The sequence below is a fragment of the Varanus komodoensis genome, unplaced genomic scaffold (assembly GCF_004798865.1).
Source record: "Varanus komodoensis strain SLA01 unplaced genomic scaffold, ASM479886v1 scaffold1, whole genome shotgun sequence".
In the NCBI taxonomy this organism is placed as follows: Eukaryota; Metazoa; Chordata; class Lepidosauria; order Squamata; family Varanidae; genus Varanus; species Varanus komodoensis.
Window position 1 is genome coordinate 14,353,137 of NW_025335268.1, and position 18,808 is coordinate 14,371,944.

The following is an 18,808-nucleotide window of genomic DNA, read 5'->3' on the forward strand; positions in this document are numbered from 1 at the left end:
GTTCTGAACCAGTGCCTGAATGATGTGCTATGGACAACAGCTAATAAACTGAAGCTGACTCCTGATAAGACAGACTGTACATAGACTAGCAGTCCTCAGGTCTGAGAATCTGATTGTTCACCTGTTCTGGTATATAGTTTGGGGTGCTCCTGGATCCATCTCTTTCACTGCAGGTCCATATGACCTTGTCAGTTTGGAGCTACCACTACCAGCTCTGCTTGGTACACCAACTATACATATTCCTGATTGAGAACAGCCTAGCAAGGTGCTGTATGCACTAGTAACGCCACCATTATATTACTATAATGAGCTTCTATTATAGTGCCCTTGTGTCTTGTTCAGAAGTTGGAGCTAGTGCAGAATGCAGCTAAGGTACTCACTGGGACATCCAGACATGTTCATATAACATCTGTTCAAAGAATCGTACTTGATATCTATTAGCTAACATGGCGTGTTCAAGGTTATGTTATTGTCATACAAATAATTAAATAACTGGGAACCACCATATCTAGCAGACCTCCTTCTCATATATATATATATATGGGTGTGTGTGCGCGCACACACGTGTCAAGACATCCTTTAAGATTGTCAGAGACCATGTGATCATTCCAAAATTAATGGAATGCAGCACATAATATCATTAAGATGAGCCTTCTAAAATGACTTCCAAACAAACCAAGCTTAATAATACCACCAGAAGTCTCAGTCTGTGTAACTGTGCATCTGCCTTTTCATGAGGAGAAAAACTCCTGAGGCGTTTTTATAATAACTCATAAGGAGTTGTCAACTTTTAGCATCCTCTGGCCAGCATGGCTGCCTGAGCAGATGCTGAGAGTTATAAGTCAATATATTTGGAGAGTGCCACACTGGGGAAAGCTGGATCATGTATCATAAGAATATTAAGGACATACCATCTTTCTGGCACAATCAACTATTCTTATTCTATCAAGCTAAATAACATGCCTTTGGGTCATTAAGTTTATATGGCACTCTGCAATGCTCACAGAATTTGGGGACTATATCTGTTATGTAGATGAAGACTATGAATTACAAACTTGTTCAGAGATAAATTGTATATGTCTTTTCTTGTATAATGACATGTCTATGATTCTTTGAAATGCAAAACAGAACTCACATTTAAGAGTAGTTTTTTAAAACGGTGGAACAAGGTTCTATTGCTGCTAGATGTTAAAAAGTACATCTATAATTATAGAATGGCATTGCTTAGCATTGGTTTATCAAAGCTAGCATGTGTAACTTCTTAATGTTCATTAATGGCCATAAGGAAGAGTTCCATAAGGAACACCAGAGTGTTTTTACACCACACTGAGACTGCAGAAATATGGTGCATGTGATTTCTGGATGCTGTGTTTACCAATTAACTCAAGCTGGATCATTATTTTTCTGATATGAGCATGCACATCTAATATGAATTGGACAGAATGCAGAACACGCTTCATAAAAGATCACTAACAGGCACCAGATGGTGGTAATTTTCCTGTCACTGCTGACCACTGCTGGATTTGAAATGGTGACAGAGGTGAAATACTTCATACATCACATTACCAATCCCCTAAGCCACCTTTGTATGCCTTGTAAAGACTTTACTGCTGCAGAAAGTAGTTCAGCTTAAGAGTTTTTCTGCAATTTTATGCCACTCCAGGAAGTCATTGTAAATTTAATCCTGTTATGAGAAATTATACCATGTTATACTTCACAATTTGAACATTCAAATGGTATTGAAAAAAGAGTTTCAAAATTCCTGATTTAGTTGCATTGGCACAATTTCAATTAATGTTCAAGTGGCCACCTGCTTGTCTGCCTGGCGTGGCCATGCCTGTGGGAAAGGTGGAGCACTGGTGCCTACATCAACAGACTCACAACTGAGGACAGGGCTGAGGGGCAGCGGCTGAAGGGCAGTGCCAAAGGGCATTGCCTATTTGGTTCCCATTCAGTACCGTCTGGGTATCAGGCTTTTTTGTGGAAGGAAAGGATAAGTGTTTTAATGTTATATCTTATTGTTCCTATGCTACTTCTGTGCTATTGATTTATATGCTATTATTGTTATATGCTGTTGCTTTATACACGTTATTTTCTTGTTAACTGTCCATTAATATTTTAACTGTAAACCACCTAGACAGCACAATGGGCTATGGGGTGCTATAAAAATGTAATGAATTAATTAATTACATGAAATAAATATTGATCAACATCTAACCTAAATCATCTGGGAATTATCCTTGATAAACTCAGTGGGGCTTACTTCTGAGCAAGCATGCATGGATGTTCCAGCTTTTTAAATTATTAAGTTTTACAAAAAGAAATTACAATATGATTAAAATGAAAACATAGAATGCACCCTACTACAAGGGCCATTAAATACAGGTGAAATCATTTGCTCTATCAAGAAACTGTCTCCCTTCCTACATTGCAATAAATCTTGTGATGACTCAAATCCTTTACAATTTATTAGCATGTACTCAATAAATGGACCCCAAGTATCTTCAAAATTATTCATATCGATATAACCTTTTTCATTTTAATATCACAAGTTAATTTATCATAAATAACTATATTCCAAGCTTTTCTGTACCAATCAACCAATAATCATGTTTTACTTTCCAATTCTTTGCTATAATTAATTTTGCAGCTGTTTATAAATTTGTTATTAATTCTTTAATGTTCCATCTCCATTGTTCTGTATCAAATATTGACAATAATGTGATTCCAGATTTTACTTCCATACCAGCTTATAACATTGTTCTATTCTTATGGACATAGTTGATTTTGTGGGGATAAGATGGAAGAGGAGAATGATGTAAGCTGCCTTGAGCTCTTTGAGGGAAAAGGCAGGATATAAATTGAAAAACAAACAAACAAAAATACATTTTAACATCCTCTTATCCCACATATTTTTCCAATTTGCATTACTAACATTACTTCTTAAATCAGATTCCCATGTTGCTTTAAGAGGATCTTATTTATCCACTTGTATGTTCAAAGTTAAAGTAACATAACATTCACACTGGAAAGAGGAAAAAATCATTTTGTCTCCGAGAACAACATTTAAAACTTCGCTAATTTGCAAATTTGTGTAGAATTTGTATCACTATTTAACAGTAAGGAAAACAGCTATGAAGCCTTTGCATCTGCTTACACGTGGCACATGTTTTTGTTTGCTACATGATAGTGCATTTGTGTACACTGTGCCTTTGTGTAATAATTATCCATCATGTGAAAATGGTCCTGAATACTCCACCCAATGCTAAGATCATCACTGTCTGTACATGTGGCTGGTATAACTGGCATCGAGAAATGGCTTATAGGAAAAGGGTATTACTTCAGTACCGCTGATTTAAAGGTTAGTCACCCAGAAAAGCACAGAATGAAAATCTGCTTTCACATTTCTTTCCTCAGTAGAGTCTAAAAAGTGCATTGGCAATTAGCAATTCCCCTCACCTCTCCCAATTCACTGTGTGAGAAAGCTCAGAACTCATCTTACAAATTGCTCTTTTGAAGATCAAAGAGAAACTGAATTTGTCTGTGTGTGTGCTAGATGAGATTGTAATTTAATTGAATTTTCAGAGAAGATTTGCTGGTATGTTCCTGTGACAGCCCCAGGATAGAGGATTCAGGGGAGCTCTATGACTTTTCCCTTCTGAGTGCCTTCCTTGCCTTTAATTGGCACCTCATTAGAAATTAATGAAAATGACATCCTCTGTTCTTCCTGCTCCAGGCACAGCACACTACAAAAAGCCCCATCACAATTCATAACACATTCAATTTATACAGCAATGGCTCTTAAGCATTATTTATGAGATGCGAATTTCTTGTCAGCAGTTAATAACCTATACAGAATAGAAGAGAATGGGAAAAAGATAGTGAACATATACAAGAAAGTATTTGAGGAGAAAACAGAGTTTCTTTGCGTTTCAAGCACCTTTGTGGGTGTTCTCATCTCTTGCAAACAATTCAGGGGTCCTCCCTGCTACAACTCCTAAAATTCTCTTAAATGTACCTAATATCTTAGAACAAAATTACAACCATAGTGTTGTTTAACTCTAGGACATATTAAAGTACTTCATAATAATGAAGTACTTTTTGTCTTTTAAAAAGAGACAAAACAAAGAGCAGCAGCCTGCTTCATGCCATTGTTATCATTGCTGAATGTAAAAAGCACACATATCACCATCAATATAGTTGTTAAAAGTACATTCCCCAGAGAACAGATTTCATGTTACTGCACCTTCAACTCACAGATCCTGTTAGCAGAGATGGAGGTCTTTGAAGTGCACTGCAAATGATACTCTATAAATTATGCAAACCTAAGTCTTTAAAACTTTAGGAGTGAAAAAACAGCATTATGAAAGGTGATTTGAAGAAATCAAAGAAAGCAACATAGATCCTAGAGAACTGGTTCTGTGTACTGCAAGTGGTCCAGACCTAGGATCCTAGAGCTGGAAAGGATCTCAAAGGCTATACAAGCTAACTGACTGCCAATTCAGCAAATCCAATATTCACCTAATATGTGGCCATTCATTATGTGCTTAAAGACCTCTTCATACAAGAGGGTCCACCACTTTCCATGATTGTAGACTCATAGAATAATAGAGTTGGAAGAGGTCAGAAGGCCACTGGGACCAGTGCAGGACTCCAAGTTAAACTATCTCTCTCAGATGTCTGTTCAGTTGCATCTTGAATGTCTCTAGTGTGGGAGAGCCCACAACCTTCCTAGGTCAGTGGTTCTATTGTCATACTGCTCTAACCATCAAGAAATTTTCCCTGGTTATCTAGGCAGAATCTGGCTTCTTGTAACTTAAGCCTGTTATTCTGTGTCCTGTACTCTGAGAAGAGATCCTGTTCTTCCTCTTCATAATGATTGGTGCTACCATATGTCCCTCAAGTCTTCTCTTCTCAAGGCTAAACATGCCCAGTTCTTTCAATCCTTCCTTATAGGGCTCTGTTTCCAGTCCCTGGATAATCCTTGTTGACCTTCTCTGAGCCCTTGTTTGCATCCTTCTTAAACTGTGGTGATCAGAACAGGACACAGTACTCCAGATGAGGCCTAATCAGTGCTGAGGAAAAGGGAACCAGTACTTCATGGGGTTTGGAAGTGATGCTTCTATTAATCCAGCCTAAAATAACACTTGCCTTTTTTGCAGTGACATCACATCGTTGACTCGTAATCTACCACAATTCCAAAATCCTTCTTGCTCCCAGTATTGTTGAGCCAAGTATTCCCTGTTTTGTAACGATGCACATGGCTTCTTTTTCCTAGCTACAGAACTTGGCATTTTTCCCTACTGAACTTCATTCTGTTGTTTACACCCCAGCACTCCAACTTACCAAGATCACCCTGAATCTTCTTTCTGTCTTCCAGGGTATTAGCTATCCCACCCAGTTTTGTGTCATCTGCAAATCTGATAAGCATTCCCTGTACTTCCTCATCTACATCATTAATAAAAATGTTGAAAAGCCCTGGGCCCAGCACTGAACCCTGCTTATCCCACTTGTTACCTCTCTCCACTTTGAGAAGGTGCACTCCTTTGAGACTGATTCTGTAACCAACTGTGGATCCACCTGATTCTTGTTCCATCTAGCCCACGTTTAGCTAGTTTGTTAATCAGGGTGTCATGGGGCACATTGTCAAAAGCTTTGCTGAAGTCAAGAATTTAGGTTTTTAAAAATTCCCACCCATCTTGGGAATTTCTCATTAGAGTCACTTGCCATTTACTTATAATTGTTCCGAGTTGATTAAAATTTGCTTTCTTGAAACTCAGGGTACATGTCTGGCTATATTTGGATACTGTTTCCTTTGGAATCAAGAATTCAAGTATGGCACGGTCACTTTCCCCCAGAGTTCCCATAGCTGCTACTTTATTTACTAGGTCTTCCCTGTTGGTTAATATCAAGTTTAGGATAGCCATTCTTCTTGCTCCTTCCTCCACTTTCTGTTGCAGGCAGTTATCAGCAACACCTGTTAGAAATCTCTTGGAGGGGCTGAGTTTGGTAGAATTTGTCTCCCAACAGATATTGGGGAAACTGACGCCCCCCAGAGCAACACCATCATTCCTCCTCAAAACACTTGCAATTTGCCTTTCAAAAATTTCATCCTTGTCTTCTCCCTGACTGGGTGGCCAGTAATAGATTCCAACCACTGTGTTCCCTTTATTCCTTGCTCCATTTATATTAATCACGATGCTTTTGATGGGTCTACTAAGTTCATCCTCCTGTATACAGAAATATGTATCCTTAACACATAGTATGATTCTGGTTCCCTTTCTGTGTCTTCTTGAACAGGTTATATCCTTCATTTGTTGAATTCCAGTTATGGGAGTCATCCCACCAAGTTTCAGTTATACCTAACAGGTTGTATTCACTCTCTTGTGTTAAGAGCTCAGTTCATGCTGTTTGTTTCCCATACTCCAGGAATTAGTATATATACACCAAAGATCACCTGCTTTATACTCTAGCTTTCTTCTTACATTTTTTGGAAGACTATTACTGGACATTAGCTGTCAGAATCACCTTCATGGCTAGGTATTCAGTTGGATAATTTTTCTTTCCCTGGCTTTCAAGAACTGGAAGGACTGAAGAGAAAACGCTCTCCAAAGTTCTTGACTTTCCTCCCTAAAACTGAAAAGTCAGATGATTTCTTCAGAGCTCTGTTTGGTAGTCTCATTTGTTCCCCCAGGCATAAGAAGGAAGGGATATGTGTCAAGATACAGGATACTTCATTCCACTACTGAGCTATTTGTACAGTCAGCAAATTCTTTCAAAATTTGTTGAAATCACCTTTACTGTAATTCAAATTTCTTGAATTGGGTCCAACCCCCACAAACAATGGAAAACAAATTTAAGCTATATAACAGCTCTTCAAACATTTGAAAATGCCTATGAAATTGCCTTTTGTTATTTCTTAAGGTTGAACATACCCAACTCTCACAACCCTTCCTCACTGGACTTGGTCTTCAGGCCCTTCATCTGCCAAGATTGTTGCATACCACTGACAGCTTCCATAAACTATATTCCAAACAGTAAATTATGTAATAAATTACAGGTGACCAAACTTCTTTTGGCTCCGCTGCAAATTAAATCATGTTTATAAGACAGTCAAATCTATCAATCATTACCATATTTATGGAACCTTTAGCAACTTGATCTACTTTTGTCTCTGGTCTACTGAGCAAAAAGCACAGAGGCAGAGTTCAGGCTATGTTAGATACCATCTAAAGGCATCTAAGCCCTTCTGATATTATCCAGAGTATCATAAACCTTGGCTGCCTGTGACATGAAGCTCCAAATCTGCTCATTGGCCACCTATCTGGTAAGCAATGAATGGAATAAAAACTGGACACCAGTATTTCAAGCAAAAGACATGAAGTTTTTGTAAGTACAGAGACAGTGGCCTCAGCACAAACAATTCAAGATATAAATATTCCACTTAAGAATACAGATTACCAGCATGGTAGTTAGGATGAAGGACTGAAGGACTGACATTTGAGAGACTTAAACAGAGTTGCTGGGATAGCAGATAGTAGTCCAAGTTTGGAAAATAGAAATCAAATCAGTTTCTAGCCTAATTTTCTAGTTTCAGGTCTCATCTAAACTGGGAAAACATGGTTACAAACTTTGGAACAAGTCAGGATATTAAACTAACTTCAAATTAAAGACCTTCTAGTTTGACTGCTTGCATTGGGAAGGGAGGGGGAAAGGATTGCAATCACTGGCAGGGCTAATTTTTGGGATGCAGACAGTATTATCACTAATTTCCAGAAGAATAGACTGATTAGTCCATTGCAGGTAAACAAACAAACAAACATTAAGAGCCTTGTGATACTAACTTCCCTCATTAACAATTTAATAGTGGAGAAAGCAGCTGATCTGGCATGTATAACCAAAACCCAGATGGGTAAACAGGGAGGATTTATTTTCTCCCAATTGTACCCCCCTCGGGTACTTGGTTCAGTGTAAGAGAAGATCTGAGGCTCAGGGCAGGGTTGCTATGGTCTGTTAGAATTCAATCCTTCTCTCCAGGTGACCTGTCCATCTGATGACTAGACTGGGGTGTTTGCACATTGTGATGGGCCAGCAGGACAGACGGGGGATTCTGCTGATGTACCACTCACCCTGCAACTCACCAGTTCTCTACCTGAGCTGATGGAGGTGGTCCTGGATCTGATGTTGTATGTAGCAGGGCATGCTCTAGACAAGGTGTTTGGGCAGGTTCATGCAATCACCTCTGTACTGGATCTGTGCCCCTCCTGTCTTATAAAAGCAAGCAAGGGAGGAATAATTGGCTGGACCAGGGAGGTAATTAATGCCTATTTGAAGGAAGAGTGGTCACATGCTACCTTAAAGAGGTAGTGGTGAGACCACTTCTGAAGAAACCCTCCCTGGACCTGGAAGATCTGAATAACTTTAGGCTGGTAGCAAATACTCCTTTCTGGGCCGAAGAGGTTGTTTGAGAGGGTGGTTGTCAATGAACTCCAGGCATTCTTTGGATGATGCTTGGGGAGTATTGTTCAGCCCTGTGGATTCTCCAGCATGGAGTTCCTCAGGGTTCTGTTCTGCCCCCGCCCCCCATACTATTCTTAACATCTACATGAAACTGCTGAGTGGGGTAATTCAGCATTCTGGAGTGCATTGCCATCAGTTTACTGATGACATGTAGCTCTATTTCTCCTTTTCATCTTTAGCAAGTGAGGCTGTGGATGTGCTAAGGCAGTTAATGGTTGTGAAAATAAGGGCTAACAAACTGAAATGTAATCCGGACAAGACTGAGATGCTGTTGGTGGGTGGTTCCTTTGATTAGATGGATGGTGTTCAACTTGTTCTAGATGGGGTTGCACTCCCCCTGCAGGAACAAGCTCATAGCTTGAGATGCCCCTTGATTCATCTTTGCTCTTTGAGGCTTGGGTGACCTTGGTGGCTCTGAGTGCCTTCTACCAGCTTTGACTGGTGGCCCAGCTACTCTACCTGGACAGAGATAGCCTGGCTTCAGTAATCTATGCTCTGGTAATCTCTAAATTAGATTACTGCAATGCACGCTATGTGGGGTTGCCCCTGAAGGCAGAAGTTGGTGGCCAGATAACTGCCTGTATAATTCTATTCCCAATTCAAGGTGCTGGTTTTAACCTATAAAGCCTTACATGACTTATACCATGCTCCAATACCTGTTGGAGTGCCCCTCCCACTCATAATCTACTTGGACACCATGCCCAACCTCTGGGGCACAGTGCTCAGTGTCAGTGTCAACCCTGAAGGAAGTGCAGAAGCTAACAACGAGGAGGAGGACTTTCTCTGTGGTCCCCCCTCCCCCTTTCTCTGGAACAACTTCTTCCCTGCAACCTGGCTGGTACCAAATCTGTCAGCTTTTCAGAGCCAGGTTAAGCTGTTCCTCTTTTCAGGGGCCTTACAGACATACTTGGTCACCCATGGGCTTGAGAAAGATTACCAGGTGTTTTACAGAGTCATTCTTTGCTACTGTCTGTTCTTACTGTCTGTTTTAATAGTTCAAACTTTCAACCTTTTTCTGATTTTTTGATACTTTTATTCCATTTTTATTGTATGTTTCCATGGACTGCTGTAAATTGCTGTAAGCTTCAACTGTAGGGTGGTACAGAAATGACATCATCAACAACATCCTCTCTTATGGAGTAGGCTTTCATGGACGCAAGCCACTTCATCAGATGTATGAAATGTTATCCTACTTTGGCAACACAAAGTTGTAGTGTAGGAGAATAAGAATGAAAGTCACAGGGAAAAGAAACTAAAAACCTTAAATTATGTAAAAACATTGACCATTCATAAACTGTTGACAATAATACAAATGACTTTGCATTGGTAGGCTTACAGAACAGAATATTATATTGTCAACTTTATATAATAACTGAGACAAAGACAGAATTTAAAACAAAATATAAAATAAGAAAAGGTAGACACATATACTGAAGTAATTATTTCCTACTGCCTCATTATGCTGACAGGGAAATAACAGTTATTTGTGGAAACTACTCTTTAATAAAAATCAACAACACAAAATCTTAAATTAAAATGCAATGGGAAAGCGGATATGAGCATAATTTCTTTCATTACATACAGATGCAAAAACAAAACCAGGGAGAGACTCTGAGATTAAAATATTCCAAAAAAAAGTCCAATGTTTTGCCCATTCTGTAATTACGCGAAACTAAAATGTTTTAACAAACTGAGGGAAACCAACATTAAGACCCTCCAAATTTAAAACTGCACATTTTAAAAAGGCAATATATTTTTTGCACAGGAATCCTTTATTAGATCTCTCTCTTTCCTTGCTTCCTTTTGGCCAATTTAAATTTTAAAGTCTGCTGAAAGGATGATGGTTCAACACTACAGAATTATGCAGAAATCCAAGTCTATTCTCCATTAAAGTTGTGCTAATCAGTATTCATATGAATAAACTGCCTTCCTGTCTCCTAGCTGTAAAATGAACCTGCACTCACAGAAGATAAAGAAAATGTGTTCTACAGCAACTGAGTAGTATACCAAAGAAGAAAAATGCCACCTTCTCTTTGGCTGGTACTACAATTTGGCTGGTTCACTCTCCAGTAAAACAGATGTTGCATATCTGAACTCCACAATGATAATTCTCAAATGTGACTTATCCTTCAAAATTCATAAGCAACACACACAAACACACGTATGAAGAGAGTCTGTGTGAGAAAGATTGAACTGTTTTTTAAGATTTGTAGTATCAAACCAGGCAATTTCTCAGGAGATCTGGCGTGAGGTGCTTCTGTGCTGCTTTTAAAATTGAGGAACAAGGTCAAAATGACCTGTATTCTAGCAATTTCTAGTGTTAATACTTTTAAAAAAACACTCATGTTGTGCTTTTGTTCTGCAGATAATTTTGCTTCCTGGAGCAGACGAAGCTGCAAAATATTAATAGTAAACCATAAGAATAGATATTTAAAATACTAAATGAGTTGTTTCATAGTAATTTTATTCAGACATGTATATAGTCATCTGTGTTTTATTTGCAGCTGGAAAGGTATCAAAAATTTGTAATCAGTCGATAGAAAAAGTCAGTGCTACTGATTTGTTGTTCATTTTTTCCTATAGGATCAACTTATATTTTATTTATTTATTTATTTATTTATTTATTTATTTATTTATTTTTCGATTTATATCCTGCCTTTTTCCTACAAAGGGCTCAAGGCAGCTTACATCATTGTCCTGTAGGTAACATGAACCTTTCCAAAGACAATATACTTTTCATAGCCAATATGCAACAATGAAGCAGTTAGGTGGAAGGAGTGATTTTTTTCAGAGACACAGGATTATCAATATGATTCAGCAAATGGAATCCACATGCACAACTAGGGGCTCTTTATTATTTGCTATAGAAAGAATGCCATGGGTGACTACAGTTCTATTGGCAGAATGCAAATATCCTTGTTTTCTTATAGATTTAAAGTGGGGTGGACAACTTTGGTGGGTTCAGAGCTGAACTAGCCCTCCTGGAACCCACTGTGAATCACACCCCTCCCTTGCCACTGGAAGTGACTATTCAGCATGGTTCCCAGTACCTCCCCATGTGCCTTGTTTCCCAGTAGAACAACTGCTGTTTCTGCAAAGAAATGGGCCATATGCTCCCCATATGATCTTGCTTCTTAGCAGAAATACTGGGGATCAGATGCTGTTTAAATACCAGGAGACCCTGTAGGTTCTGTAGAATCCTCCCTGAAGGGCTGCCTGTAGCATGTACTATAGCATTCTTCTGTTGTGAGCGTATGTGCCATCCCGATAAGGTGTGACACATGTTCATGTAGTGTGGTTTTACATTTGAGCATCTCATGCAGTAGAACTGGAGAATACTAATTTGAAAGCAAACAGACCAAAATATTTTAATTTTAAAATTGTCTACAGTTTTCTGTAGAAATGTCTGGAAGTAAGAACAGGCTTGCCGACTATATATTTTCACAGGGAGATGCCAATACAGAATAAAAACGGAATTCATTTCTAAATACATGTGTGAAAGGGTACAGAAATAATCCTCAAATGACACAGCAGTCAGTATGCAATAGCAACTGTCCACACTGGACCTCTGTTGACCTGCCCTGTTCTAGAAATGTGTAAATGATATGCTTTACTGGTGTAATGGAACTGGTGGGACTGGCCACCTGGAGAACAGATCACTGATGAGGCCCACTTGCTCATGCTCACCTTTAGATAATACACAATGTATTTATTTGCACCTACTTGGGGCCATATTCATATTTACTAGCTCAAATAGGCTGGTAATGGCCAGTGTGTTCAGCACCAAGGGCTACCATGGAAAAATTTATAAGTCCAAAAGCTATTCAATCCATGCTATCTCAGAATAATCACAATTATTAGGTCATTAATGTGGTATATATTATTTCAGGAACTTAACATTTCATATTTTAAAATGTTAAAAAGATTGTTTCAGTGTAAGCACAGGCCTGATAAGTGGTGGCCCCTGTAATGCTTGACTCAGAACTTTGTAACTTTGCATCATCCTATTCAGCTTCAATGAAGCCTTTCAAAATCCCTATTTATTAAGCTTTCCCACTGTGAATCTTCCAAAAACAGATATTTATAAAGTACTGTGTTGTTAAAATATCACTGTACTGAAGACCAGGAAATATGTTTACTGAATATCTTGTAGCTAACAAGATGATCAAGTTGCATAATAGCATCTTCTATGCTAATTTCTGTATGCATCAACCAACATTCAGTTTGAAGCTCCAATGGGCTCTTAAAGAACTCAACCTTTGAATAAAGTGTACATTCCATCCACAAAGCAGGGTAGGGGTTCTTGTGTCTTTTTACATTCCCCTAGTTGCTTTCAAGTGGACTTATCTGCAAATGCCAGTTTTAAAATCAAGTTCTTCAAAATCAGAATAAAAATATCCAGGAATTATATTACATACCTCCATAAACATCTTGAAGGGCAACATTACCTAGCCAGAAGCAGAAAGAAGAAACTATGCTGGATTTAATATATAAACCTATAAATATCTTGGTTTGAAAGTATCATTACAAAGCAGAAGAGGGAACTTTTACATTAGATATAATTTTGGGGGCATCTAATGGCTCTTGCTAAACAGAAGCCATGCTTTAGTACTTAAATGGTTATATGCACACGAGTACATGTTGGAAGAGGGGAAGAATACCGACATTCAGTATTTGTATATGCTATCTATATACTCTCTAGGGGTGAATTCAGATCTGTTCCTCTGGAAATGAAAAGGATCTTTCTGTTTGCAAAAGATACGGAGATTCAGTATAGATTTCCTGCTGGCGAAAGAGGGTAAGTTAACAATTCCCTCCATTCTCCTCTCTTCTGGAACAGCAGGTGGCTGAGAAATGGGAACGAGGAAAGAGAAAATGGCTTCCTTCCAGTGGTAGTGAAGTTCTGCTGGGTACAAATCTGGATCAAACCCGGTACTTACAAGTAAAATAAAAAGACCAACATATTGTTTCCAATGTAATAAACTTTCCTAAAAACAAATAAAGTTCAATTAAAATCTTGGACTCTGAAGGTTTAAGTTTGGTTAGGCACTATCACATTTTATACTCCCTATTCTCCTTTCGTATATAAAGACAAACTTGTGTCTGTGGATATATATTTCAGAAAGGCATTAGCAAGCTCCTTCACTCAAACTGTGACAGAAGTAACCATAAAATAGTGTCTAGTTCACCGATCATGCTTGGCAAAAAATATACTCCAGCATAAAGGCAGCAGTTTTCATTACCTTAGCCAGTATTTTACTCAGCAAGCCTAAGAAGAATGTTTCTATCAGAAGGCTGTATGTGCTAAATATTATGCTGCAATGCTTTTTTCTGATCGTGTAGCTAGACATGTGAAAATCTCTCAGCTACTTCTGTACAGGCTGTCTACTTTTAATTTTTAAGCCTCTGAAATAATACATCTAGGAGACACATTATCCAAAAGCAGCACTAGCCACACAAACTGCATGCAATACAGGAATAATAGCATTGGGGGGGTACACAAATGGTCTCTGAATATAGTTAAATAAATCTGGTGCTGTAGCATAGCATAATGACATACTGATGTAGTGCAAATAGGGCTACTGAAAAAAAAAGTTGTGCATATTTCTCTTTGCTGCTGTATTTTGGATTATCCATGGGCTTATATTCATGATGACTCGCCATGCTTGATTGTCTCCATTTCCACAAAGAATCATTTACACATGATGTCTCAAGGTCTTATACAGAGATCCCTCATACAAAGCACAGAGAACAGAGAAACCTTAGGGAAGACACGTCTATGCAGCGGCACTCTTCCATGTGTAAGGTGGCAGTGGGATAGGCATATCCCATTTATACTAAGACACATGGGAAAAGGGCAGAAACACAGAACTAATTCTAAATAAATCCACTTCAACTGTGTGATATATCTTTACTTCAATGCATAACTTACCTTTATAACCTACTTCTTTACCTAAGAAAACAATGCTTATGTATACTTGTGAAGGGCTCTGTCAGGTGGCAACTACTTTAAATTATTACACAGATTTCATTTTATGTTTTCTTCACCAGTGAAACCTGCATCACAATGACATGACCCAGATTTTCCACAGATATATGCATGACGAAATTAATAATACTTCATTAATAAAACACTTATTCTCAAAATTAGAGAATAAGGAAAGCTTATTCTCCTAACTGGCTGCTAGTCCTTACCACAGCGACACGATCCCAGTTCCTGTTGTACCAGTTCCAGTTTTGTTTGGCACTGGAAACACCTGCGTCTGCTCTTCTGTTTGGAACGGCTGATTTCTTCAGGCCTGTCCTGACTGTCCTCCAGTAATCGTGGTCGTTTTTCAGGAGAAACCTCACTCTCCAACTGTGAATCTTTTGGGGGAAAAATACAAGAGCATAGTATTAGCTTTTATTCAGTGAGGCTTCTACTTCAGTCATAGAATCGACTCTGTGCAGCTTATACAGATTAACTTGCTGATGTTGTATTCCCTTTTATTCCTTTGCATGCACACACCCCTTTAATTGTCAAAACAGGGACAGAGTAAGAATTTATATTAGCTTTGTTCCCCTCAAACCCTTCTTCCCAAGTCAGAAAACCAAATATAAAATAAACTTGCTAACTTTTCTTGGTTATGTCTTATTGTGTCAAAACATGAGGAGAGGATACCAACTTAGACAACTGCATGCTTCATTTTTCATCTAATTTGGAGATTCTTCTAGGCAACTTTAGCCCCACTGCCACCATACGTAACAGTACTGCTTTTGATGAAAATGCAATTGAACACATATTCAGACTATTTCCTGGCAAAGCAGGAGAGAGATTTTTAGGGCAAAGTGTGCGAGCTGTAGCTACAAAAAACAAATGAAGGCACATGAAAGCACCATACTGTGCTTTCTTCACTCTACAAGGGTAACAATCTAAATGTAAATGATTATACACAGACAAGATAAACTAAACACAACATGTACATGCTACTACAGATCGAAAATGTTCAGAGGATCTCTCTTTACATTCAAGACACTACATATTTTAATAACCTTTTTTGTATTTTTTGTCTTTCAGGAAAATAATGTTGTTGGGAAAGAGTTGAGATAGCCAACTCCTTCCCAACAACCTGATGACCCTATGGCCCCTTTCAATTCTAGTATTCTATGAAATACATTTATTTAAAAAGTTATATATTGAAAGATGCCTGAGATAAACTATTTACAAGAAGGCTGGGGAACTAATATATTAATAATATGCTTACAATACTAAGAATACCATCAGGAGTACCATTCAGAATAGCTTCAAGAGTACTACCCATCAAAAGATTATGCAGGGATGTGCTTCAACTGAGCGCCAAGTGATTACAATGCTGAGATGGAATCACCAGAAAGTATCTGATTCTGTCCCCATCACTTCTGCTGATACTGAGATAGATGGGCAAATCAAATAGCTTCACAAGTTTAGGGATTCTGAGGCTGTAATTCTTTCTTTTCCTTCCAGGCAGACCCAGACAATGGCTTTGCAACTAAAAGCTTAAAGCAAGCCAATCAGACTAGCTTAAAAGAACAAATGAAGTTTACTGCAGAAGTCAATAGCAAAAGCAACAAGCATAGTTAGAACAGTAGCTATTAAGGCAGTGTCACTTATTAGTAAGAAGCTGAATCCAAACTGAATAGCCATCCTCCCTTCAAACTTAAATTAACACTACATGCCTCAGAGGTGGATCCTCTTGCTTCAGGGCCAACTCTTTTGAGCAACTGATATTTTTCAGCAGGCCTGTCCTCTTTAGATGATACTGCACTCTTGGGAGTGGTGATGGCTAATCCCTGCCCCTACTTATTAGCAAGCTTGCTCTGTCTTCCCACATGGTCCAAAGAAGAGTGATTTTCAACTACTGGTTTTAGCTTCCTGACTGCAGATTTTAACCCCTCTTCCTCATCTGAATGATAATCTGTTCTCACATCCCTAAAAGGCTCTTTTTCATGAAGGATGGACCCAATCCCTACAGGAAGGCTTCTCTGGAGATAGCTGTGACCCCCTTGCAGTAAATAGAGAGTCCTGTCTTTCTCTGGCATCCTGGCAGAGGTGTGGAGGGCACAGAAGAATGAAATTAGATAGTTTTGTTGCTTTTACCACTGGGGCTAAATCCATCACCTTATGGATTGAGGTGCAAAAGGACTTTGCCATACTATGGAAGATACATCTTCTTAACTTACAACTCAACCAGTTTTCAGTATCCATCCACTCCACTATTCTAAGAAGGCAGCAATATAGTCCCCTTTCAAATAACATGACAAGGAGACCATATCAATCATATTGGATGAAATATATTTAGACTCCTTTCAAAATTAGTTTACTTAACCCAAAATTAGGTTTGCTAGTAAAGTCAAAGAATACAATAAAGTAGTAAAACAAACAACGCCCCCCAACACCGCAAAATGAAGAAGAAGAAGAAGAAGAAGAAGAAGAAGAAGAAGGAGGAGGAGGAGGAGGAGGAGGGGGAGGAGGAGGAGGACGAGGAGAAGGAGAAGAAGGAGACAAAAAGCAAGCAGAGAAAACATTGGGTCCAATATTTGGCTAAGCTCATTTTTTAAAAAATCAGTCAGGTCATGTGGTACTAGGACATAACACATGACACATCACATAGTGCATCTTACATGCCAGGAGAGAGAAATCAAAAATTCTCTCTACCCTCCTGGCAAAAGATACAGTATAAAATTCGGGAAGCATAGCTTCTGCCAACTCCAGCTAAAAATGTTTAATACAAATTGTGGTTAAGTATGAACTTACAGAGAGTATAATTTTAACAGTTTAAATTTGTTGCATCTCTGAACTTCCGTGACAATACATTAGGATTAATGTATTCTGGACTTACTCTCCACATGCATGGCATATCTAAACCATGATTTTTAAAAACGTACTACTTTTCTGTTTTTCATGAAACACAGAAGGCAGCTCCAAACTTAAGATACTAAAGAACTCAAATTTTTACAAGAAAAGGTCAGTTCTTAAGATTCCTTTGTCAGGGCTGGAAGTGAAATCCACTGAATCTCTCCACTGAAGCCTGCCTCATGCCAAATATGGCATCCTTTTAGTGCCAGGTTAAGTCAGCCTTCCATGTGGAGGCATTAAAATATATTTAAGGTTTATTTAATGGCTCAATGGGCACATGCATATCAGGTGATTTTAATGGATATACCCAGGCTGTTGCTAAATTGTGTCAATGTTTAAGTCATTTTTAAATTTTGTAGTGTGAAAAACTTTATGGTTGTTTAATTGCATTATGTCTGGCATTTAGGGACGGCTGTAAACTCTCTGAAGTGCTTTGGCTATTGGGCAGTATAGAAATGAAATAAGAAAAAGTAGTGGTTCTGTTCTTACCTTGAAGGACCACTTTCAGAAAGTAGCTCTGGCAAATTTCTCCTCTACTTCATGGCACTTCAGCTATGGACCCTACAACATTTTATTTTATCTCCTGTGTTCTTCAATATCTACATAAAGGTGGTGGGTGAAGTGGTACCTACTTCTCTTTTCTGATATTATCCCAATCAGTTGAGGCTGTGTAGGTGCTGGACCAGCTGGATCTGGATTTCCAACAAGCTAGATCTGACTCCTGGGAAAGAAGAGATGCTGTGGCTGGGTGGCTCCCAGTTGAGAAAGTTGGTGTACAATCTATTCTGGATATGATTACTTTCTTTGTGAAAGAGCAGGTGTGCAACCTGGGTGTACTCTTCATCCCACCTCCAGGTAGATTTAGTGGCTCAGGCTGGTTATGGTGATGAGTGTTTTAAGTAAACTTTAGCCAACTTAAGGCCAGACTAGGGAAAGGCTCCTGGGATAGGTTACTGGAAGGTAAGCGAGTTGAGGAGGAGTGGATGGCACTCAAAAGGGAGGTTTTGGAGGTGCAAGCCTTGATGATACCTCTAGTCAGTAAGGTGTGGAGGCGGAGGAGGAGGAGAGTGCCGCCATGGATGCGAAAGGAGGTGGTTAGAGGGATTAGACGAAAGAGGAACCTCCGTAGGAAATGGGTACTGGGGGAAATAGACAAAAGGGTATACCGGGAGGAGGAGGCCCGCTGCAGAAGGATTCTTCGCAAGGCTAAGGCTGATTACAAGCTGAGACTTGCCAAGAATATCAAGAGCAACAAAAAGGGCTTCTTTCAGCATGTAAATAGGAAGAGGAAGGGGAGACAAGTGGTGGGACCACTAAATGAGGAGGAAGGAGATCCAGTGACTGATATGAGGGAACAGGCACAGAAGCTAAATGACTATTTTGCCTGTGTGTTCTCCCCAAAGCAGGATGGGG

General features: G+C 38.9%; 1 protein-coding gene across 2 annotated transcripts in view; it reads right to left on the minus strand.

Moving 5' to 3' along the window:
• The window catches only part of ZFAND3 (zinc finger AN1-type containing 3), a 163,689-nt gene that overhangs the window by 22,289 nt on the left and 122,592 nt on the right, over positions 1–18,808 (minus strand). For both annotated transcript variants that reach the window (XM_044443883.1, XM_044443973.1), the window contains one exon: positions 14,716–14,886. In XM_044443883.1, the coding sequence (XP_044299818.1) occupies positions 14,716–14,886 (171 nt within the window). The remainder of the gene's footprint in view (positions 1–14,715; positions 14,887–18,808) is intronic.